General features: G+C 40.9%; 1 protein-coding gene across 1 annotated transcript in view; it reads right to left on the reverse strand.

Annotated features, from left to right (window-relative positions):
• Positions 1-228: 228 nt before the first annotated feature.
• SMPD3 (sphingomyelin phosphodiesterase 3) overlaps positions 229-25,539 on the reverse strand; it is a 33,240-nt gene continuing 7,929 nt past the window's right edge. Inside the window, exons 2-7 of the mRNA XM_068411556.1 lie at positions 19,806-19,881; positions 12,251-12,406; positions 7,797-7,886; positions 6,858-6,921; positions 1,363-1,525; positions 229-330 (exon numbers count right to left, since the gene is read on the reverse strand). Of these exons, the coding sequence (XP_068267657.1) occupies positions 229-330; positions 1,363-1,525; positions 6,858-6,921; positions 7,797-7,886; positions 12,251-12,406; positions 19,806-19,881 (651 nt within the window). The remainder of the gene's footprint in view (positions 331-1,362; positions 1,526-6,857; positions 6,922-7,796; positions 7,887-12,250; positions 12,407-19,805; positions 19,882-25,539) is intronic.

Genomic DNA, 25,539 nt, shown 5'->3' on the forward strand with positions numbered 1-25,539 from the left:
TACAGGCCTGCCCTGTTGCCTGAGCAACTTGTGACAGTGGCTTTTGGCCACAACCCCTTCCATTTCTTCCCTTTTTATATCCGCCGTTGCTGGTACGTTCTGGGAGTAGCCCGGGTCAGGTCTGCTCATCTTTCCTAACGTGGCACCAGAACAGTTCGTTCTTATCCTCTGATATTTTCTTAATATTGTTAACGTTTCCCTCCTGTAATCTCTCCAAGCTGGTCAGTTTTAAGGGTCATCTTCTCCTGTAGACACCATGAGACGCATTGCTACTGGTAGGTGGTCTGTCAAGCCGGCTAACTGGGTAATAAAGCTGAACTCTTCCACTTCCTGTGGAAGGAAAACAGAAGTAAGAAAGAATGGATTGGAAAACTGCTCTGTTAAACCAGACACCAGGACTTCGCTTTTATGCCTCTTTTTTGTTTACGTTGAACTACTTTTTGGTAGATGTATGGGACCAGTCTGGCTTGGCTATGCTAATGGTACCATTTATACGATACACAGTTGAACTAGTCTGGATGAAATATGTGGTACCTTTTCTTTCCGCTTGCAGTAACATCTGTGTTGTTCCAGATAAGACTGATCTGTAGTGCTGCAGTAGGTAATCCATGTGCGTGAGGAGGGGCTGGCTGTACCGTACTAGGTACAGCATGCAGCTAAAAAGGAAGCCTGTCTTCATTAGATTGAGGTGTTACCTTCATGGGAACTTAAGGCGATCAGGAACACTGCTCCTCGCGTCTCTGAATTCCAGCCCTTGTTCTGGCAGCATTTCATAGGACCAAACTGATGTTCTGTAGGAAACGCTGCGTGCTTCCCAGCTTCTGAAAGCTGGAAGGAGCAACCTTAAAGCTCGCTTGGCACAATGTAGTTGTCTCCTCCTACAGACCAGGTACTTACTTTGCCAGTACTTTGGGAATTGCTTGCAGGAAGCACAGGTATTTTAGTTCTCTGTATGCTGCCAGCGTGAGCCTTATCAAAGACCTAATCTGGGTCAAAACTATTCAAATATTGGTTTTGTTGCCATTTGTGCAAAATATAAGATGGGTTTACCATGGAGATGCGCCATGGGCATTTGTGCATCTGAAACAGGAAGCCTAAGGAATGGAAACAAGGTTTTTTGTTTGTTTGTTTTTGAAGAGCAGCATATCTACCAATGTTGCTACCAGCATCTCTAAACTCATCTTAAATTTCTTTATGTAATAGGTTTACAACTCAGTATTTGCATGCAAAAGTAGAAAATCGCAAAGCAGCAGGTTCTCCTCAGAGTATGAATTTGAACCACTGAAGCAGAACAGGCTGCAGTGCCATCCAGACAAGTTTGTTGCGTGAGTTACGGCTCTTTTTGTCAACTCTGAAACTCACCACTTTCCATTCCAAGTAGAGACCTTCTTCTGTATAGAGCATATAATCAATCCTCCTCCCATTTCCTTTCAGTGATGCCTTCCTCCCCTTTTGACTGGAACCGTGGTTCTTGCTGGTGGGATAGACTAAGTATCCTTTCCTTCCTTCTTCACTTTCCAGCACCCTATTTCATTAAAAAACAAAACAAGGGCTTTAAACGTTTGCTCATTCTGTCCCTTTGTGCATTACGCTAGATTCTCTCCAAATCCCAGGTAAGGGTAAAGCACAACTTCTTCCAAATGTGTTTTCCAGTATGAGGCTGTACTAAGTGCTGTCAGTGCTCTGAAAGCCTCGTGGCGGGTTTGGCGTCAATGGTGCTGCACTGGTGGACCTAGTCTTGTAGCCAGGAGAACAAACACCCAAGAGGAGGACCTTGCCTGCCTGCACTAGGTAGTATATTGCAGCCCACAGCCCCACCCCTGATGTCCGGTGTTGCTGAACCTAGTGGAGGAGGAAACTGTTTCATGGATTACTTTAGAACCAACCTGATCAGAGCTACTCCGTGTGAAATTAAGACAACCAGCTTTACAGACAGGGCGTGGGTGAGGAATGGTTTTCAGGAGCACATGTTTGGGATGTGGTAGCTGGTTTTGAGCAAGCCTCATCATCAGACTACTGTGTCTTGGACCCCAAGCTCTTACTTCACTGGTAACGACAGCCTAACTTATTTGATTCTTGTACGTGACACTCTTCAAACTCCTGTACAGAGATGGACTTACTAACTTACTCAGTACTGCCTCCATCTTGCACAGAGATTACCCAGCCCAAGACCATATACGGAAACTGTCAAAATTAAGAATCAGTTTTCTAGGTACCAGTCTTGTATTCAGGCAAATAAGCTGCAGCTCTCCCATTAAAATTTTTAGTTTGGGTGCTTAAACCTTAGCAGCAGGTTTTATATATAAGACCATTAAGGCCTCGAGCAGCCTGATCTCACTTTGGAGTTAGCCCTCCTTTGAATGTGATGTTGGACCAGATAACCCACAAAGGTCCCTCTCTCTCTATTTTTACAGTAATTCTGTGTTGCTGTGCTGTTCTGTATTGTTTTGCTGTTGTATTGGATTTAAAAGGCGACTTGGTTTACCTTCTTGTATTCTATTTAAAAGCTCTACCAAATGAGTGCTAAAGGCAGCAGACACAGCTGTGTGTGCCAAAGCAGGAGCTGCACACGGTAACTGCATGCGTAGGGTACTATGCAGACAGTTGATATCAAGTGGAGTCGCAGCTGGTTTGCATGGTGACTGCATACAGAGAGGCACAGAGCAGGTTGTGGTTTTGCTGTCTGGCTCAAAACACAATCTACTTTTCCGCCTTGAAAATCATTTTCCTTTACTTACCTGCCAAAACCCGAGCTCAAGGTTCTGTGGTCTCCCTTGTAAGAGTTGATTACGCCATTAAGCTACACCATCAACTGTCGCAGGAGAAACACTGAGCCATGAACTTGGGTCCTAGCAGGTACAAAGCCTTTTATTTCACCTTGGGAAAAAATAAGATATTTTTGATCACCCAGTTTTTAAGACTTGACTTTGGATGGGGTTTATGGGGTTGGGTTTAGGAATTTTTTATTGCATGCACGTGAGAGTACAGAATGAAGGAAAAACGAGACAAACACCAGACTCTTGTGGTGTGTTTTAGTGTTTGAGATTCAAATGGTTTCTTTGTCCAATTTTGTCCCTCTGGAAGGATCTGAATGGTGGCAGATGGGACGTAGCACTTGCTACACAGTTGATTTAGGTCTCAGCAGTGTTATCATCTCTAAGTTTGGGTCAGTTGATACATACAGTTGATACATCCTTGCCTTCAAAAGATAACAGTGACAAAATTCTGGTCATATATTTATTTAATCAGAACTTTTCTTAACCCCCTTTGGACTTAGTGAGGTATTGAAGGTTCTTAATTTTCTTGGAACCAATTAATGAAAGTGAGCTTCCTTTTATGTATTATTCGGTTTTAGACTGTCATCTAATAACTCACGTTAGATTAGGTTACTGTCTGCACCCCATTTGCAAGCTGATTCTACAAAGAACTACTGCAAATTATTCACTTCCTGAAATTCTTTTTCTAGGTTCAAGAAAGTAAGCTCTTTGATGGGACTGACCTCTTTCAAAAATTGTATTTATATCTGGCAAAGCTAATTAAGAAACAAAGTAGAAGAAACTGCTGATTAGCGCTGCAGTACTTCTGCAAAAAATCTTATTTGCATTAATTTAGATGAATTTGTTTTAGCCACAATTATGTCCTTTTAAAAAGTCCGTGAATGCTGGGTATTCACTTAACCTGCACAACTGCTCACGGAAGAGAAATGTTAATTTCAAATACGTGAGGAGAACAAATTGTAAATGTGCGTGATGCATCTGCTTCTGACTAAAACTTGTACCGCTTTGTATGCAGCGGTTTGCTGTTTGTCTCTACAGGAAGTAGACACAAGTACTGGCCACCGGGCTATGCCGTGCTAACAGGTAAATGCTAACAATTTAAGTGAACATGACTAATTATGACTGAGTTGCACAACTAAACCTGAATTTTGTCAGAATAATTGTCTTAATTCATAGGAAATAAAGAAAGGGAGGATAAAAAGTAATTGGAATTTTATTTTTTCCTTGAAAGATTTTCAGTCTCAAATACCTCCGAAGTTTCAGTACGAAAATTCTGTCATGCAGCTCTCTGGCCCATGGTTGGTTTGTAGTGCTGACCGTAGCCGCAGTGAATGAAGGAGCATGAAGAGTAGTAAGGGAGCCCTAAAGCAACATTTACTCCCTCATCATAAAGCTCGAGGGACCATCTCTCATTCACATGAGAAGCACCTGAGTTAAGGAAGGCTTTTCTTACTGGTGTTGCAGTCTGTCAGCCACAATTGTGAGCCACCGTCCAACAGTGGAGACTGGAAAAATGTGCATTTAAATCTTGTTTCTTAGCTGTGCTGTGAGGTGTTCTCCTGTGCCAGACTCCTTTCAGGGTTTAGAGACAAAAATGGGCTTATTCCAGTGCTTTGCTTGAAGGTGACAATCATCTTTGTGAGATGAGGTTATTTGTGTGTGTTTCATGAACCCTTTCTGAGCAGAAGCTTGTGCAGCTTCCAGCACTGTGGCAGGGCGCAGATTGTTACATTGAGCTTATTAATTGTTCTATAATTATAAATTACTTGCTCTTTGTTTGTACCAAGTATGTTCTTCTACTCCAATGTTTTACGTATGCTGTACTTAATATGAAAGAGATATTTAAGAGTTGCTCTACTGCTTTTGTGGCCTAATTAGTAATGTGAACTACTTAATGTTATTTATAAACGAGAGAAGAGTGCTGATAAAGAAATAATTCCCTGGATAGCTTACATTGGCATTTTAAATGTCTGTAAAGCTTGATCAAGGTTTATTATTGAAAAATTTGAGAACGGATCAATTTTAGGCTGTACCCTGTTTTGCTGTGTATGAATGACACTTGTTAGCTAGACAGTGCTCTATAGCTTCTGTGCTATTTAACACTTCAATGTCTTTAAAGCCCAGATTCCATTAATGGCTTTAAATTTTACTGAACTTACTGGCAATGTTTATGGTTACCAGTCCCTTGCAGAGATGGGAGGACAGGCTCTCGTGGCCTCTCGTAAAAGTGATGGTTTCTCTAATATGTAAGCACGTCTACATAACGTACACGTGCAGATCCCTGTTTCCCTGCAGGTCTGCATAAGAAGCTAGTGAAAATTCCAGTCTAATAGAGGGCTTTTTCATTAGTTTAAGATAATTACAACGTATTGCACACATTTAGTACGCAAAAAGTCTTCTGGACATTGTTACGACACTAAAGAATATTTTCCAGTTATCTCATACTGAGATGCTGTACAAGGGTTGCGGAAGTAATACTTTTAAATCTTTCTTGATCATTTGATGGCTCTTTATCTGTCAGTCATGTATTTGTCGGTGGAACTGAACTGCTGAATACAAGTAACTCTTCAGGGAATAAAACAAAATACCCCAGAAGTCATTTGGTGACAGATTGTCTCAAAAGGCCACTTGAAAAACACAAGGGGTTTTTTTGGTTTTGGGGTTGGGTTGGTTTTTTTGGTTTGTTTGTTTTGTTTTGTTTTGTTTTTAAGAGCTCCAAGCCTGCTTTTGGAACTATAAAATAGAATGTTACACCCACGTACAGATTTGCATTTGCAAACTTGATCATAGGGCCAAATTACCTTACTTTTGCTTTCCAGAAATCCCTTTCACATGTACAAATTCATGTTTTCAACACGTGAATAGAAATGCCTGGAAATTTTGCAGGGTCTTGAATGCGCAACTTGCTGTAACTAATCCTTATTTTCAATATAAACCAAACCCAGACCTTGTGTCTAGAATTCAATTGCTTTGTTCAAAACTGATACAAAGAGGACTTCAAGGGGTAGCCTCACCTAATACTTTCAACTAAGGGTCCAGCTATACTACGCAATGTATTGTACTTAGTAAAAATGCCAACATAAGCTGTGCCTGTATCATGTACCATTTCCATTATGTGTGTAAACTGAAGCATCTGCACAGGCTCATTAATTCAGGTAACTTTACCTCTCTAGTATATTTTGGTAATGAACAGCTGGAACATCTTTCACAGTTAGTCATGAGAATAACGTATTTAGTCCATTAAACCAGCCTTCAAGGTAGAGAAGCTGCAAAAAGGATTATCGCATTCATTAAGTGCTGCTCTCAAATGTACAAGGCTTACTCATTTTTCTCCATTGGCATATTATTTAACAAACAGTACAGGTATTCAAGAAATTTATCTTAAGACTTTTGTAAATTAAGGTTTTTTTTGTATTTCTCTTAAGTCCTCTAGCTCAAACCAAAGATACCTGTTTCTCAGCATCAAACACTCCTTAAAAGTAATGCTGCACTAGTATCACTGAGAGATATTAAGCTATATTCCTGGTTATTTCTGTTGTGCTATTTAATTCCTCTCTGTATTTGTAAGCTTGCTTTTTTAGGTGTACTGAATTCTGCAAGCTTTCTAGAATGGGTAATTGGTTGTTGGGGTGGGGTGATGTTTTAAACTTTATGGGTTTTTTTATTTGAGGAAAACTACATTTCCTTTTGTCGTTGTCCTTTACAGTGCCGTGACCACGGAACTGGCTGCCTGCAGAAAGACGTTCAGACAAGCTGTCCACGTGCCCTTTTTGGTAGTGCTCGGAGCGTCTTGGCCTATGGGCCTGCCCAGGTAGGACCAACTCTAGAGACATAAAAGCACTGACTGCAGTTGCTCTCATCTTTTTACCCACTGAAGCCAATTCTATTAGAGAAGCAGCCACTTTTCCTTCCCTTTTTTTCCTCTTCCCCAAGTACCCGGAGTAAAAAATTATGTGGGTTTTTTTTTTCTTTTAACAGTCCATAAAACACCCCTCAATTTGTGAAATGTTAAATAGTGAGCAATGAACTGGCTTTTTAAGGAATTGTCTAAAGCACGTGGGAGGATGAGGAATTGCGTACTTCTGTAGGTTATCTGGAGTGCACACTTCATCATCATATAATCCTTCAGGATCCAACAAGGTACCTGTGAACAGAAAGGGAGATGTGACTGTCCCAAAATACCTCCTGTGACTTGCCCCTCAGAAAACCTCTGGGGGCACAGGGCTGTGAAGACAGCATCCATGTGGGGGAGAGGGGACCGCTCTGACTGGGAGCACTTTGTGTTCACTTCTCCTCTACCCGGACCTTCCTACTGCCTGCCACCTTTCAAAACATTGCCCCCGCCCTTCCAGTTTCTTAACCTCAATGTCTCTGATTTTTTTGTTTTTCTGCTACAACAGACTAAAGCCACATTATTAAACGGTTCCACATTCTTTCTTTTAGTATCTTCACAGTTACAATTGCTCCTCTAGAGAAAGTCTAATTCCTGATCTAAAACTCCACCAAGTTCAACTGAGTTTCACCAGTTATGAATATCTCGGAGTTCCATGAAATCTTTTATAAGATGAACCCTGCAAGTTTGTAATGGTGTTGAACTGCTTTGTTACATCCTCACTTGCAGTATTTATAGAACACCAAATGGAACATTCTGATCAAAAGCTGCAGGCTTCCACTGCGTGCAGAAAGTACAGAAACAATAATTTGGCTTTTTTTTTCTCCCCCAAAAGTAATCTAGAGGTTATTTTTAAAGTAGAATAGGTGCGGGAAGGCATTCAAGTAGCTTGATGCCTAAGTGCTGGAATGTGGACTGAAGTTTGTGATCTCTGTTTGGTTCTTAATTATAATTCAACAAGACACTGTTAAGGTTTATAAAATATACATTACAGAAATACCCCTTGTAAATATTTGGTTTCCACCAAATTCTTACTGCCAGTTAGTTGAACTACCTGCTGCTTACAGATGTTGTGTGAGTGACAGACAAGTAAACGTTCATACATCCATAGCTAGAGGAGGTCTTACCAATTGCCCATGGTTTATCCTCCCCAGGACCGATTCGACATGGGTCTTTGTAGTGTGTAAACAGAGAATGCTGTTGCTCCAGCTTGTCCTCTGCAGGGAAAGAACAAGCGCAAGAAAAGGCACATCAGGTACGTGTTGTAAACCTGTGGACAGCTGTGTGTTCTGCTACAACAGAAAAGGCAAGTCCTCCTTCCTCCTTGGTATACATATATAGGGTGGATTTGAACGAGTTCGGTAGTAGCTTTACTGCACAACAGTATCTTGTCTTGATTAGAAATGCCAACAAATGCTTGCTAGTAACAGTGCTTTCCTACAGTGTCTTTCTAAGAAAGCCTCTTTTTGGTAGTTTCTAGCTGTAAAAAGTGAAGGTTTTCTCACAGATTTCCTTACCCTTGACATTGCATTGCTTACACTGGTACAAAACCTTTGTTGAGATAGATCACACAATGGAGAACTGGACTGACTTCACAATATAAATGGCTGTTTGTGGGTGTGTATATACATCTCCATAAGTTTGAAGATAGAAGCTTGTGCTTTATTTGCTTCAGAAGAATTCACTGAATGAATGTTTTCCAAGCTATAATGGATAAGAGAAAGGACAGGCAATTGAGAATTTGCTTGGGATATTATCTACAGCATTAAAGCTATTCTAAGCATAATCAGCATGACCTATCCACTTTAAATTAATTTCTTCCTAATCGCTACTGTGGTCCTTGCATTTAAAGCATACAGTGCATCAGACTCCTACAATTATTTAGTAAGATATCCTACAAAAATGTATACATCAATTTCAGACACTGAACAAGTAAATACGCAAGTTCTAGTTCTGTGCCTGCTGTTTAACATAGAAATCATTATGCCTGGGAAACAAGCACAACCAGAATTTGAAAATGCCAGCTGCTACAATTCTGTTTTTGTTAAATGGCAAAGAAACTGGCAACAGCTCCTGATAACTAACTAAAAGCACTTACACCTTTTACAAGATCAAAACTCCGTGGCAACATTTGAAGGCTCGCTCTTGGGATCAACGGAATATTCACCTGTGTTGGGAGCTGCTGCTGTAATGTATTTGTCACTGTCTATTGCCAAGACAACAGAGTATGTAAGTACATGTGAAAGTGGACTCCTCTGAAGTCAGAAACAAAACTTCGAACCATGAGCTGTGTATCTTAGAATGCAGCTCACACACTGTAAGACTCACATTAGATCACCCTGTGCAAAATGCTGTTCTTGCCAAGTGAAGGAGCTGCTGAGCTCTCCTTGTTGAGAAGGAAGCAGAACACAAAGGTGGAGTACAGCAGTACTGTGTTCATAGCTGTAGGCACTTTTGCTATTTTGTTATTAATAGTCATTAATGCAGCTGACTGTCCTTCAGCTACTGCATCCACACCAGCTGATCGGTCTCACTACGTCTTTCTAGCTTCCCCCCACCTCCCCTGCCCCAGCTACCTCTTGATCTTGAGGACATCTTCGTAATTGCAGGGAGATGGAAAAACGAATTTGCCAAGGTATCCTGGAGTTGTGGCAGAGGATCAGAGGACTGAGGTCCCTAAGATTTGCCAGGTATGCAGTGCAGAGAATTGCCTTTCCTGTCTGAACAGCTAATTGGTTTGTTTAATATTTATTGAAAGGTAGAAGATTAAATGTATGCAATTGTTCATTTCTCCAAGTTTTCCCTTCTTATAGCATAATGTCTACAAAATTTCCCTCAAAAACAAGATAGATTAAAATTTTGTCATGATTAATTTGCAACTGTGGCACTGACAGTGACAAGTCATGGCTGATGAGACAAACTTAACCCATCTGACTGGAAAGCTTTTTATCTTGCACTAAAAGGTTTAAAAACATAATAGGCTTTTACACGAATCAGTCCAAAGCAACCTGACAGTAACTTTCTAATAACGCTCCCACTAAGTGTGAATTCACTGTATGAATGTTGCCATCATGTTCTGTACAGTTAGAGGGGGAAAACTGAGTTGCAGAAAATTTGTCATAAGCATAAGGTCACGCATGGACGTGGCGATCTTTGAAAACTGTACTGTCAATACATCTAAGAATAGAAGCTTGATATTCACCGAAACATTAATTACTTGCCATATCAGTCTGTGGAGTGGGAAAGAATACAGAAAATCATGTACAGAATTACAGGAAGCTGATTGTTGCTTAAAAAAATAGTCTTAAGATGTTCAATTCTCTGTAATGCTAACAAATGTCCCTAAAACAATGAGCAATGTAAAAATGGAGGAGAAAACTTTAAAACATTGCATTAATCTTGCTTAGTGCATAAGGAAAGAAAGCAATCTAAAATAAAACATGAAATAGCCAGCTTAATTTCAGTTTGCAGGCTGAGTGAATTTTAAAGGGGAGGGGGATGTAAATAGGCTGCAGAGATAGCAAAAATAAAACTAATTTTTATAACGTACTTTTTAATCCTCTTTAGTAGTGTTGCAATGTTTACAACTATTATTTGCACAAGCATATAGTTGTTTTTACTTTTGCTTTAAAAAGACAGGTCACAACAGCATTCATTATACTCTGTTCTTCTTGTGCAAGGCCTTGGTTAGAGTGGCAGAAGTTCTCAGGCAGAGAATACTGATCATATGTTCTGCCTCACAGCTTTGCTCCCCTCTCTCCCCTCATGCTGCGCAGCCCCGCTCACTTTCCCTTTGCGATCTGGCTGGGCAGGCTCCCCTTCGGGATGCAGCAGATTGGTTTTTTCCTTGATGGACATCTTTGCCTCCAGGCCGCTCCATCCATCCAACAATATTGCAAGTGAAACAGTCACATCACAGCAGATGTGCCCATTTGTATCCCCCAGCTTCTGCCTCCCTCCCATCGGGACTGCTGCCGTTGCCTCCTCAGCCTGTCTGTGTAGCAGCTTGGCTAGCTGAAGACCTGTTACTGACCACATTTCTTCCTTCCTTCCTTCCCTAAAAACTACCACTGCTACTATTATATTTTATCCTAATACATGTTTATTTAACTACAGTATTCTGTAGCCATTAGAACTTACAGTTCACCTCCACAGTGCATAACGGATTCTTGTAACTAGTCAGAGCATTTGGCAGCACCTTCTCCGACCATTCCAAGTTTACTTGGGATCATACAGTTGTGACTGATTTATTTTTTGTACGTACGTGCTAGAAGTGAACAACAGAAGGGCTGTGTTTTGGGTTGATGGTCTTTTCTACCCAGTTGAATGTTTCTCTAACTTTGCTAAAAACCTTCCATCATTACAAGTGTCAGATACAAGTCATGAGACTAGAGAATACTCGTGATTTTTGAGATCAAGAGAATGCTTGCTTTTTGTTTCTTAAAATTATTTTGGTACAGTTGTTGCTCTCAGCCTCAGTCACCTAGGCTGCTTATGAAGACTACAGAATTCACACTGGATGCTGTTCACAAATTCACCTGTTAATCCACAAACTCTGGTCTGAATTGCTGAGTCCCACTTTGACTGCTGCAGCCTGAGCTCACCTGTACACTGCACATCTCCCTGGTAACACAGCACAGACAAATCCCTCTGAGGAGCCCCCTCACTGTACGCGCCTTGTGCCTTTGCACCTCAGTACTTCAGTTTTGGCCCGGTCACGCAAAAGGCCTTTCAGCCACCAGCCGTGCGGGAGGCTGGCCGCTGGGCACCGCCGATCCGTTTGCCCGCTCCAAAGCAGCAGAGTCGATCGCCATCGTCTACAGCCAGCAAGGAGCTCTGCTCGATGCCTGCGCTGTCCTGAGCGGGAAGGCAGAGGGGATACACAAACACAATGCTCTGCGCTCTGTGCTGGCAATTTAACTGTTAACAGAGCCTAGTATTTATGTTTCGAAAAGGCTACCATCTCTCTGAACTCACCACCCATTAATTACGGTTTTGTGGAGTTCTTTTTCTAGTACCCTCCACATCCAAATATAGAAAAAAAATATTAAAAATTTATTAAAATAAAAACCCCAGAAGTACGCAGCATCAGCTGATTTTTTTCCAAGACTGATTCTGCAATGTTTAGTTCTCTCTGCAGCATGAATCTCCTATGTCTGTGTATATGCACTATCAAATTATTTTTAACTGCATGAATTTACTACTTTTCTCCACAAAAATCCTGTAACATTAGTCTTTCATTAGTAACTAAAGTTCTAGGACAATAGGTGCCTACCTAATTCAAGGAAAGCTAAACCACTGGATCTGTCCTCATTATTGCTACCACAAGTCACAAAGTATTGCCCTTTGTGCCTTAAAAACCATCATGCTTAATAACTCAGCAGAGCTCGTAAGCGTGAGCTGCTCTCCTTGGCTCATCTGAAGGCCAGTACCTCTTCTAGAAGATTCTGTAGCAATTAAGTCTTTCCTTGCAAAAGCCAGGCACAACTTAGCATATACTGCTGTAACCCACAGGAATCAAGAACTTTCCTATTCCTTTTTGGAATAGGTAGACACTAGGAACAGGAAAACCTTGTCTTACCAGAGGAGCAGTTATCGAAGTTGAGATCTCCACAGATGACATCAAAAGCCACCAGCTCCTCTGGATTGGCTGTACTGGAGGAGGAGGTAGATTTTCTGAATTCAGACAGCCAATCTTGAAGCATATCCAGTTGCTCACATCGAACAGTAGTATCTCCTGTAGCAAACAAACAAACAAGTAACCCAAACAAGAAATAAGACCTCCTTTTAGCATGTTACTCAGCCACATACCAGTTGCTAAGCTATTGCTAGACATCTGGAGAAAAAGGGTGCAAGATAAAAAACTGGTGTGGCTAATAGTATACTCAGTGCTTAGCCCATTATGAAGTTCATTAGGAACCCCACTTTTTGATGATTTAATATCTCCTTCTGGAACCAACCATACTAGGCACATCTGAAGAAATAAGAGGAACAAGGCATCTGTGCTGCAGACAACCAGCCAAAATGATGCCGTTTCTGGCCATAGGAGGAGGATGAGCTGATGCACTACATTTATAATCAGGAGTTCAGAGTTAAAATCCTACTTCAGACAAAACTGGACAGCATGTTCTGGGGTAAAACACTTGATCTTTCTTTGCTTTGCTTTCTAATTTTCAAAAAAGAAGAATTTAACTTTCCAGTGTTACTAGTAAATATACATCAATGGTAAATTCAACTTACTCATACTGTAGCAGTCCATCCGAGGAAGGGTTCTATTTGTGTTCAAGTAAGAATGCCTCAACTGGAAGCATTTTTTCATATTTTTAAAGGTATGTGTAGATACAGGTTAGGTAGGCAGTACTTCAGAAACAGAGAACCAGACCCTTTGCAGGGAAGTTTCACGAGGCTACATGTGCTGAAGATGTGCCCCGTTTTATAGGAGTGATATGAAAGGGTTGAGATTGATTGGTTGCGAAATATTTTTTGTTTGTGAAACCATCTGACACACAAACCAGCTCTTTAATTATAGCAACTAACCACACTTAATTTCAAGCACATTAGGTGACATGAAGTCTAAGGAAAAATAAATTACTGGGTCTCTTAAAATGAGTACAGCAAAAGCTTGATATGGGGAAAGGAGCAGGAAGAGACACAGTCTAGAAATAATTGTTTACCATATTGCCTTTCCTCTCTTTTTGTTTTCACTATACCTGTAGCTAGCAGTTACAATTTTGCTTGTTTCAGACTTGAAATTATATATCAAGTGATAATAACGTTACTTTTCTTCAAAATAACAGGTATGTTTCCAAATGCCACAATCAGAAGGAAAAGCAGCAAACCCAAAATGACAATTTTGTTTTAACTTAATTTACTACTTCGTGCTAGCTACTAAAAAGGTGTAAAACACAATTAGAAACATCAGTTATGTATGTCCAAAGCTGCTTTCAGGGGCCACTGTGGAGATGGTGAACATTTAAGTCTGCATCCTCACAGCTTGTTAATCGCTCATCTCAACTGCAGCTGTCACCAGCACTCTGTGTAGACCTTTAAAACATGAATGCCACAGCACACTGTAACTGCGTTAGCAAGCAGACAAACTTTAGGCATTAGGGCTTCACTTTCCTACCACTATTAACCTGTGAAGGGTTGGATTTTCAAGAGCATCTCGAGAGGGGGGTTAAATCAACAGTTAAATACAAACCGAATCAGAAATGTTCAACCAAGCATGATTTGATACAATCCTAAATAATTAAAAGAAATACTGAAAAGAACATGCCCAGGGAAAGAGAGAGCTTTAAGTAGGTTCTGACACTGACTCATCTCTTCAGGCTGCTAATTCCAACAGCAAATAATCTGATTTTTTTTCTTCCACTCGTGTTTTTCCTAACAAATCTTTACCAGTTGGGCTGTAATGGAAAGGCAGGTACAAATGCTTCCTGGATCTATTCCCTAACCTACAGTTTCTAGTTACTCATACCTCAAGTTCACATAGCACCCTCATCACACAGCTTGACACAAATCCAGACCAATGTATTCTTGGGAAAACCCTGTGCTATAACAGCACAAGAAAGCCCAAGTGAAGACGTAGCTAGACAAAAGCATAAGAAATAGGTCACATGGAATAAATACAGCCTGGAGCAGGTGACACTAACCACAAAAGGTGTGCGTGACTAACATGTACATTCTGCTTAACTAAAGATAGAGATGAAATTACAGACTGACAGAAAGCATGAGCTTGAAAGGGACCTCTGGAGATCATCTATCCCAACCCCTCTGCTCAAGCGGGGTGGCCTACAGCAGGTTGCTCAGGACTGTGTCCAGGCAGGCTTTGAACATCTCTGTGGTTGGAGATTCCATAACCTCTGGGTAACCTGTTCCTGTGCGTAGTCACCCTTGCAATGAAAAATGTTTTCCTGTTTAAATGGCATTTCTTGCATTTCAGTTCATGCCTGTTGCCTCATCCTGTCACTGGCCGCTGCTGAGGAAAGTCTGCCTCCATTTTCCTTACAGCCTCCCATCAGGTATTTAGACACTTTGGTAAGATCCTTCCTGAGCCCTCTCCTGAAGCTGAACAGTCCCAGCTTTCTCATTCCTGGTGAAGCTTATTGGAGTTCATGGACTGTCCTCCTTTTGCACCGTCTGAATCTTTCTATCCTGTCTCATCTCCTTAGGCCAGTACTTTATTCTGGCCTGCCTTTGTTTCCTCATAAGGTAACTTTTAACCATGGTGCTTGTTGACAAGAATGCAGGAACAGCTTGCTCCCCACAAAGTCCCGATTACATAAATTGCTTAACTGTCTAAGACTGGCTTTTCCATCCCTGAACTGTCAAGGTGTTTTTTGCATTTTCTGTGAATTATCCATCTAGCATGGCTTCACTAGGATGACTGATAAAATAACGAGGCCATTACTATACAGGCATAAAACTCAGGCAGCAACCTGTCACAGACCAGTGTGAAGAATGTAGCAAACCCACTTAACTGAAACACTCAAAGGTAAAATTCTCCAAAACAGAAAACTCTTGAGGAAAAAAAACAGACAGGCAAAAACATTTTAGGAGGATATTGTGAAAGGTGTCTGGTAACATGCATTGCTATTATTAAAGCATCAACTACGTAGTGACATACATCTCCCTCGGTAAGAACGCTGAGCCTCTGTAGCAGCACTGTACACCAGATAACCTCCAGGCTCTACAGAAAAACAGTAGTCTTGGAACTCTAGAAACAGATTACTCGCACTTCTTTTTAGAAAATAGTGTAGAGCTTGTGATAGTCTGGCATCTCTGATTATCCCCACTAGAGGTCACAGAAGTAACTGCACTTCAGTACACAATGTGGAGCATGTGCAATGAAGTGAACTACACTTCGTGACAAAAGATGGGATCTTTTAATGCGACTTGAATATAACTTGTTTTCTGAAATTAATATTAAACTAACAGTATCCAGCCTACTGCAGCTACACAGCAGGTACTGCATGTGTCTGTATGCAGAGTTACTAGTGAGACTCGGTCTCACCAGCTCCCAGTGCTCAATAGCTTTGGAGATGAAAGGTAATGGAACTAATCAGACACCTAAGTAGAGGAGAAGCCAAACCTGAATGCAGAACAATCAGGGGAGTAGGCATTTCAGAAACTGCTGCTGAAATGAAATAGCATCAGTAAACACTAACAGAAGAGAACTAGGTAGTAACTCCCAACACTAATATTCAACTACTTCTTCTAGCCTTCAGCTCTAATTAAATGTTCAGATAGAATCACTGATCTGATTGACTGCTGCCAGTGATTAACCAGAGAATACAGATTTGTGCTAATTGCTCACACTCTTCCTCAGTAACTGGTCTGGAAAAATGCAAATAATTGTGTTGTGACTGGTTCCTGCAGTCAGCATTTCCAAATTCTTTGCAGGTTCACTTCAACTTCAAATTTTGTGGAAGGATGAAAGGGTTGTGTGGGAAATCTCAGCCAGCATAAATAATTACTTCACCTTTGTTCATTATGGGATAATCATATGCCCTTTCCATTCACTTTGGAAATGCTCAAGTGAAATCCTGGCTTCAGTTACAGCTGCAGGTAGGTACTATACACTGAGGAAGGCTGTTTTGTCCTACTCTGAAAGACGTTAGAGGGAGCACTACAGTGGCTGAACAAAGCAGCTGACGGGCCTAGTCAGAGGAAATTAAAAGTTCCAGTGGAGGTTTTTAAAACCAGAGTTCTCAGCACTGATAAGCGCTATGGGATATACTGGCAGGGAACCTGGGGAAGATGAGCAAAAAAAGCGTGTAAAGTGTAGGATGTAAAGCCTAGTCAAAAGGGAAAACTGTTCCCAAGTCACAACCAAAGGCTTCAGTTTAGCCATAAAACAGGCTGTGTCACACCTGACTGTGTGACAGATTAAGCAGACCCCTACACTTGTAACACATTTAATCCAGGATAGACTGGGAAAACAAACCAAAACAAATCAAAACCAAAGCAAACCACCCAAAAAACCCCAAAATAACAACAAAACCAACCCCTTTTATTCTGCTGGGTTACTTTTCAGCTAGGTCAGGTCCCCAGTTAAGTGCAGCGCAGCCCACAACAGCTCCGTTAGCAGACTGAGCGGCGGGGGCAAGGGCTGGCTGCCACGCTGTGGATACGCCAGCTTTGCTATTTCAGAAGCATACGTGGAACCACTGCCTAAGGACGCTCAGCGCTGAAGTTACGCCTGAGTGCACAGTCAGAATTTCAAACACTGAGGGATCTCTCTCAGTCCTGAGCTGAGTTCTGCTTCAGCTGTGTGTAGGCTTGTGGAACCTGAAACTGGTGCTAGAGAAGCACGAGTTGCCAGTACCTGTTCTGCTAATGACTAGATTCACACTAAACGCAAAACAGGGACATGAACGAGGTTATGAGGTAGCATCCAGCATGCTCCAGCACCTGGACCTGGGCTGGAATAGCTTGAGGCTTACGCTGTTTTGGTGGCATGTGGGGTGTCTGAAAGGCAGGAGCTGAAGGGACACAGGAGGTGGGTGGATTCTAGGCAGCAAAACCTGTCCAGAACATTAATCACTGACTAATTGAAAGACATAAAAGAACCATGTAAACTTAACAGCCCCTTGGAAAATAATTACATTCAAGTCTCATTAAAGGATCCCTTCATTTGTCACTGAAATGCAGCTATTTCCACAGTGGAAATGAAAAGCTGCTTCATAGCAGTGGTCTGTAATAGGTAGAGAACTGAGAGAATAAGCTACATCTAATTCTAACGTTTTATTGAAAAAGTGAATGTCAGGTCTGAAAAAATAGTAATTGCTCAGAACAGACTTGAGCCAGCACATCTCTTGAAAAAAGCATTAGTGGCTCATCCCTGACCATAAGCAGTTGGATCCCTTCATTTTATACTCATCTAAGTATCAGAACTGTCGAGTTAAGTTTATATATCGTAGAGGGAAGCCAAATTGCACTCAGCCATGTATGACAAGATGATTTAAATGGCTGACCTTTTAAACAGCGCTTGTTTTTATAGATACCACATCTTTACATCGTTGAACTGTTTTTTGGATAATTTTTTAAATGTGTGAAATGTTATGAATCAGATGATACAAATCAGAAAGCACAGCTCTGCCAAACTTATGAACTTTAGTTTTCCATTTCATTACATAAACTAATATGATATATCAACGGACAGTTAGACTCCTAAATCATTGTCTGCTCTGTTTGAATGTAGTTTGAACCAGACAAGCCTAAAAATATGAAACAAGAACATAAGTAGGAAAACGAAAGGTTGTGTTTTACCCTTGAAGAAGTTTTAGGCTGACTTTGAAAATAGAGCATTACTTCCCCATTCTTCTTCCCTCCCCCCTCTCCCTCTTTAATATTTTAGGGATTTCACACTGTGGTTATCAAAGACTAACTGAGAATACATGACTAGGTAGTAAAAAAGGAACAGGACTAAAAATGGAGGTTTATAACCTAAACTAGAACAGCAACAAATCTCAGCTCCACAACAGCAATCTCCCAGTACATTGCCATAATTCCAGAGTTAAAGATAGAAAACCAGAGAAGGACGTTACACTTTTAAAATGTAGCTGAAAAATTCATGAATCTTCTGTAGAACTATCCCGTCTCTCTAATGTACTTCAGGGACTGGCAGTTTTGTTCCCAGTCTGTCTCTCTGCAGCTGAAGCACTGACAAAGCAGGATGAATGCTAACTGCCCGACTGGGTTAACCTAGACGTGCTGTAGCGCATCGGTTCAAACTTCTACCATTTATAATGCATTACTGTCTTGCCTCAGTCTGCAGTGTACATGCTGTCTTCAAGCAGTCTAGGAGGGCTGTGCTGTGCTCTCCAGCTCTCAGGAGCACAAGCATCGCACTTGCATCAAGTAAAACTAAGGATCTCCACCCCTCTGGCTACATTAAATTCTAATCTTACACACAGTAAAGGTTAGTAGATTTGGCTTTTATTTTATTGCTACACCTACTCTTAAGTATAGAACTGATAGTTTTGATGCAAAAGGTAGGAGAGATACATGGAAAATCTTCCATAGACATCTCCAAGAATTTCAACTATTTGTCAATTTTAATTGATGAGTGTTCAGGTGAACAGCTAAAACGGAGAAGCGTCTTGATTTCAAAATGTATGCATCAGAGCACTAAAAATGGAGTAAAACGACCCGAAATTACTCACTTTTCTTCCCCTTGCTTTCTGGACTTGGGCTGTAAAATGGAGACAAGGCCACCCATCTACCTCAGGCTTGTTCTGAATATTAATACTAAAACAGGAGCTAGGTGTTGAGATACTATTACAAAAAAGGTCATAAAAGGTCATAAGGTGGTTGAGGAGGAACAGGCTCCACCACAACCTGACAGAGCTACCTGGAATTCCAGTCTGGTTATGGGAAGCAGTGGAGTCCACACATCTCAGACACAGAAATCTGCTGCTAAAGAACATCTCATATTTTTAAGACAATTCAGTGGAAATTTAAAAAAAAAAAAAAATAGCCTTCGACACCGTGCTAAGAGTTTTTGCATTTTGTTTGTCTTTAACAACCTTAGAAAATATTCTTTCATGAAACAAAGGACACAGGGCATGCTGTGTCATGCTGTAGTAAGTTTAATAGTGGAACTGCTTTTAAACACAACCAAGAGAATTTTTCAATGAGTGTATTAACTTGCTAGCCATTTATGTATGAAATTTGCAGGTCAGAAACCAGGGAATCTGGGCTTATTCCAGCTGCTGATTTCTGATGGAAAACTGTCCCGGCTTGTATCTTCTGATAGTCCCCTAGTTATATATAAAGAAATTCTAGTTTATATGCTGATACTCACAGTATGGGTTGTTAAATGCTGTTGAGTAATGGTGATAGTAATGTATTTGCTAAAATAACAGTATTTGGTTAAGAGGGAGCAAAGAGAAGAAAAGCTCTCAAGGAATATTCTTTGTTTGTGTCCTATAATACTTAATTACTGCGAGACTGTAAATGTGAAGGTTTGGGGATATGCTTGTCTATCCTTCTTCACTATTTCACTGCTATCTGCAATGCACACAGCACTTTGTCAGAAATACTGAGGAGCAATGCTTGCTCCTCTTGCACAAGAATACCAGCACAGGCCTAGCGATAGTGAAAAACCTAAGATACACAAATTAGGACAGTACCTGCAATAGCTTGCAAGTGAGTGCAGGAAATGTATCCCACAATTCTTTGGTCCTGAGGTGTACTTCCCACTTGCACCTGGAAGGGAAGGAAGAAATAAAAAGTTGATTAATGGAAGAGCTCGTACAACTCCACTTCCAACTGTGCAGCCTTTGTACATGGTACCGGCCTTTTTCACCACTCTTTCCATCTAGCTCCGTTTTGAAAACACACACACACACACAAAAACACCGGAGAGATACACTGGGGCTTACTGGGGTCCCACTTGCTGCTAGCACACTTTCTCCTTCCTCATCACCACTACTTCAACGCTTCGATTTTCACCTGCAACACATGCAGAAATGTGACTTTCTCCTGCTCTTCCCAGTCCCATTGGTTCTCTGTCCCAGCTGCATTGCCACCCTCTTGCATCCCAGCTCTTGTTCATATGCAAGGTTCAGGCCCACCACTGAAGTGCCCTACAATACTATTATCAGCAGTCTAATTCTTGGTGTCTGTGTAAGACTAGAATCAGAAGGAAAAAATGCCAACAGAGTCTGGGGAAAAGGCTAAACATGAAATAAATACTGGTTTTGACCATGTTTTCTCCATTCCACAGCAAGTTTTGGATTTTGATGGATTTTTTACATTCTTCTACAAAGGTGTTGGGGATTTTTGCTATGTCTCAGCAAAGCGTTTACATCCTTCAAGCTCGCAGCAGCAGCTGTTTGGCTGTTAACCAGATGAAAACACAACATGCGCCCCTGCTCTTGCACACAGAAGAGGCAGGGCTTCCGGGGAAGCTGGAATGTAGTATAATTCCTCGTCTCTATAATACACTGCAATCTTTTAAAAATATATTTGCTGGTAGACACACAAGCAAATTAGAACCAAGTTCTGGTGTAGGTTTTCAACTCTGTTGAAGGTTTTGGCGGGTCAGGACTTAAACAGCTGCAAATCAGAATTCCTCATGATTTGCGGATCAAGATTTGGATTGAGGCAAGAGACTGGTTTGAGGGTATGGTTTTGCTGTTGACAATTAACGTGGCAACACTGCATGGACTCTTAAAGAAAATGCCCACAGAGGAAAGCTGTAGGCACGGCTCGGCAAATGAAAGCACAGATGACTCTCCTTTACAAGGCTAGGCGCAAATTTCATCTGACACCTCTAAATAACAAGCAGAGCTCCATTTCATACAGGCACAATTTTGTCAGCTTCATTGGTTTTCTTGGTTTTCAGCTATCCGAGAACCACCTTTCCATTTTATAACTGGAAAGTCAGCTTTGCAGTAAGTGAATTTAGAAGTCATTTTTACTCAAGAATGCCTTGTTAACTTTCAGTTTCTGTTCCAGCTAGAAGAGTATGTAATAAACAACCTGCATTATTCTGTCGTCAGTCTGCTCAGTCCTCTTTTAGACAGTTTTCCAAAAGTACATTGATGATGTTCTTATTGCTGTCCCCATACAGTTAACCTGCGTCAGGGCGGGTGAAGGCAGAGGAAGACGAAGGCAAATACACGCACTCATTGGTGGATCTACCCCTAAGCCAGAGGGTTCTCCTAAACTCACAGGACCGTGGCAGTCTCAAAGGCTGTGGCGATCTGCTGGATGCCTATTAGCGACTACTGCAGGAGCTTCGCTGCGCAGACCTCCGTCTTCCTCCCTCAGGCTGCCTTGGTCGGAATATATCACAATGTCACAGGTGAATTAAAATGAGCGTTCTCTTCAGTTTTTTATGCAACATATGCCATTCCAATAGAAAAGTGGGAAACTTTATGTCCTCTACTGCCTAGGGCAGACAGGTGTATGAATTACATTTTCCAAACTTAATAACTCAAAATCAGATTTTCGCTTCAATGCTGAAAACTATATATTGTAAGTCTCTACTCGTTTACAAATCTGCAGTGTCTCCTGCTGCAGAGACAAAGCGTGCATGTTGTACACCTTTCAATGCCATCTGCTGTAACCACACTGAAAAGAAAATACTGCCCGTAAAGTTTTCTGCCTTATAGGAAGAATGTGCTGCGCTTATAACCCTCTTATTGACTAAAGCAGATGGAATCATTTTCAGTGTCTCTATCCAAAAAGCATAAAAGATTTAAGTCTAAAAGCTGAACATCCAAACATAAATTATAATCAGTTGAGAAAAAGACGTCAGCTCAAATTGGCTTTAGAATTTCCTGTGCAGCCCTAATGGAGTGCCTGACAAGGCCTCGTACTCATCAACCAATTTATGCGGAGGATCACACTCATTTCCATTAATCACAAATAACTACGTATCATACGGTGTCCCTGTGTGCACAGATCTCTACTGAAATGGGCTTGGGATCTTTCGCTCTCCAAGAATGACCAGAAATGCCCTAGAAGACAGACTGACTGCTGCTATACGCAGGTGGGTGAGCACAACAAATGCCCCTCGGGGTTGCCACACCAGGGGGACAGTGCCCCAGGGCTCTGCACTTGCTAGGAACAACAGCTGCTTTACACACACCCCTGAGGGGAAAAGGAAAGGGGCTTTCGTAAGCACTCTGCTAATTAACAAAAAAAAAGCTCCAAAGCAAGAGCTGAAGACATTAACATAATTAGAATTTCGTTGGAAAGTGCCAGCATGGAAGTACATCCAAAGCATCTTATCTCCCAGATTTCACACTTCCTCCAACTTTTTTGACTTTTGGGAGGTTTTTTTTTGAGTGGCTGTACTGATGTAAACCGCCAAGAAGAATCATTTTGAGTATAATCATAATGGAGGCAAGTGTTTGTGACAACTACTAGGAGAGAAAATAAATACCCTTGCAGCCTCCTAGTCAATTCCCAGGTACAGCAGAAGCACTAATATATTAAATATGGTCTGAAATAAAATAGTAAGGAAAATCTGATTATGCAGTCTAATTTGGTATTTCACAGATGGACAAGGACTATGGGATGTGCAGACAGGAAAACTACTTGACCTCTGGAATATTACAAGCCCTATAATTCTGCATAGAAACATTCCTTTGTGTGGCCAAATACTGTGGCTACTTTTAGACTGTTCCATTTTCAAGGGTGTATTATATTGTGGTGACTCGGCCTGAGCAGCAACGTGGCAGTCCTGCAGGAAGACAACACTGAGTGTTCATTTCAGCCTGCAACGTGGAACTTGGCAGAAACGTTCCAGTTCCACCAAACCAAGTCAGCACTTCACAAATATAATTTTTGCTGCTTAATACAGCAGAAACTTCTAATTTCACATCTACAAAAAAAATATACATAAGCAAATAAGCCAGAGTGGCTCCTTCACCATAAGCCTGACTTAAGTTCACCTCAACTGTTCTACATTAGTAGCTCTGTATCAAAAATACATTCATTGAATTACCCTTCTATAGGGAAGTACTTCAGATACTGCGTTCTAAAAATCATTGTGTAGTCTTAGGTGTGCCATGGACCAGTCTTCTATAAGTCTATGGATATTTATAGGAAGGTAATATCTAAGTATAAGTTCCCAATGTTTTAAAACAGGATAATTATTACAAGAGGAAAAAGTTGTATGTGATATCCTGTTAAACTCTGATGTTACCTAGACGTAAAATTAAAACCGAGAGAACATATTCGTGGTTTAATAAAGTGTCCCAATTATACAGAAACAAATTAATATTTTTCAATATTATGCTGAAATATGCAAAATATATTTGAATTCTTAGTACATTTACAAAGGTTAAGTAAGCAAACTAGTCAAACATCTGGAAGCTACGAGTGGATTCTGATCCCCATTACACCACTGAACATTTACATTTTGTTGGCTGTTGCGGGGGAGGGTCATAAAAAGCTCATTACAGATGGGAAAGAGGCTTTTCTCCATAACGGGGAAAGCCTACTAAGGTGATGTTTGGAATTCAAAATGCCACTTTCTACTGCTACATATTTACATTTGTCCCCTGCCTGTAAATTAAATGAGTAAGTGCAAAACTGACAGCTCTGAATTTTTATTTTCAGTCAGAGTACTGTGTCAAGTACGCAAACGTACTTGACATCAAGTACTTTGTATTAAAAGATTTCATCTCTATGCCACAGCACATTAGTACAATCTGTTAGAGAGACCATGCTGATACTGTGCTGTACTATGCAAAATGGTGTATATTCCTAGAATTGTGTATCGAAAACTTGTCCTATATGGACTAAGGGGTAGTGTGTCCTCCAGTTAGTCTGGTATCAGGTAATAAACAGTGCTCATGAAAGAAATCAAGCCAACACGGCTACGGCAGAAAGATTCCTGTTGACAAGAAAAAAATGTAATGAGTAGCAACAGTTGAAATTTTAGAGCTAGAGTGAAGGAAATAACTTTAAATTCAATCCCATTACTTGCTATCATGGGAATTTTCTGAGCTAACTGGAAAATCTTGCACATCTCATGTTTACCATACTCCAGTATAGTAAGTACAGAAAGCTGCAAACATAACAAATATCTTGTCTTTAACAGTTTATATTTACACACATCTGTTCCAGCAGTGCAGAACAGTTCTATTACATCTGGATGTCACGAAAAGCATCAACAGATACTTAAACAAAAACACATGGAAATGCTACCTAAATACTACTGGGATATTCCAATACCAGCTTAAAAGATCAGCTTCAAACATGTCATTGCTGTGTTAATCAATCATCAGCTACTCAGAAGGAAATATTCTTTAATGCTTAAAAATTGGCCATGCCATACATGAGAAATCTCACTCGATTAAAGAATCAAACTAGATTCTCAAACACTGACCAGTAATGTGTAGGCAAAACCAGAAGGTTTGTTACGAGGGGAACTTAACCTTTAGTGACATTTTCTAGAAGCTTCACATTGCCAGGAGGCAGCCATTCAAAAAAACCCTGAACAGCCAGTTTCTTAAACATGTAACCTCGAATATGAAGGGTTTCTATACATACAAGTCCAAGCATATGCCATTGCCTCTTCCTTCATGCGAAGCAAATCCAGGTGTGCAAACCAGAAGAGAGCTAAAATTTTGGCGTACTCCTGGAAAGAGCTCCACGGAGTTTATCACCCCACGGTCTACATGCGGCCAATAAACTCAAAGCTGGGAAAGGTAAATACTCTGAATGCGACATGAAGAATCCTTCAGGGAGATGAGTACGGAATAGAATAGCAGAATGGCTACACAGAATAGCTCTAGGTTCAGCCATTAACAGTTCAATCACATTTGCAAATGAGCAAAACCATTCCTTTCATCAGCTTAGCTGACCATGAAGGTGTTAATTTTGCCATTGCAATAAATGTGAACTGTAGTACTGATTCCTGCTTGTTCTTTTAAAGAGGGTATGTCTCTTAAGTATACAGCTCTAGAGCAAACAAATTTAGGGTCATGGCAAGAACCAGGCTAATGATGTTCATATTATCAAGAAAAACTAGCCAGGCTGAAAAGCACACCTGCATGCTCTGGGGGAAAAACCCTCTGGCCTTAAAAACAAAAGGATGAATACTGCATTTGTAAGGAACATCATCTAAGCAGGGGCCTGGAGTCTTAGAAATAAAACACCCCAGACAGAGTAAGAGCAGGGCACAGAAACAGACTTTACAGTAGATGTGACAGTGACTTACTCCCACCGAAATACTCATCTTACCATATGTAGCCAATATTGTTTAAGTTCAAGGGAAGCTTCATTAAAAATAGAGGAGCATGAGATTCAACTGAAGTACTGCAGCTAAAGCGACTGTATATGCACAAGTGGCAATAACTGCACACACACTCGCCGTTCAGGCCTCCCAGGTTTGATGCTCTG

This window comes from Nyctibius grandis, chromosome 12 (assembly GCF_013368605.1).
Source record: "Nyctibius grandis isolate bNycGra1 chromosome 12, bNycGra1.pri, whole genome shotgun sequence".
NCBI lineage: Eukaryota > Metazoa > Chordata > Aves > Nyctibiiformes > Nyctibiidae > Nyctibius > Nyctibius grandis.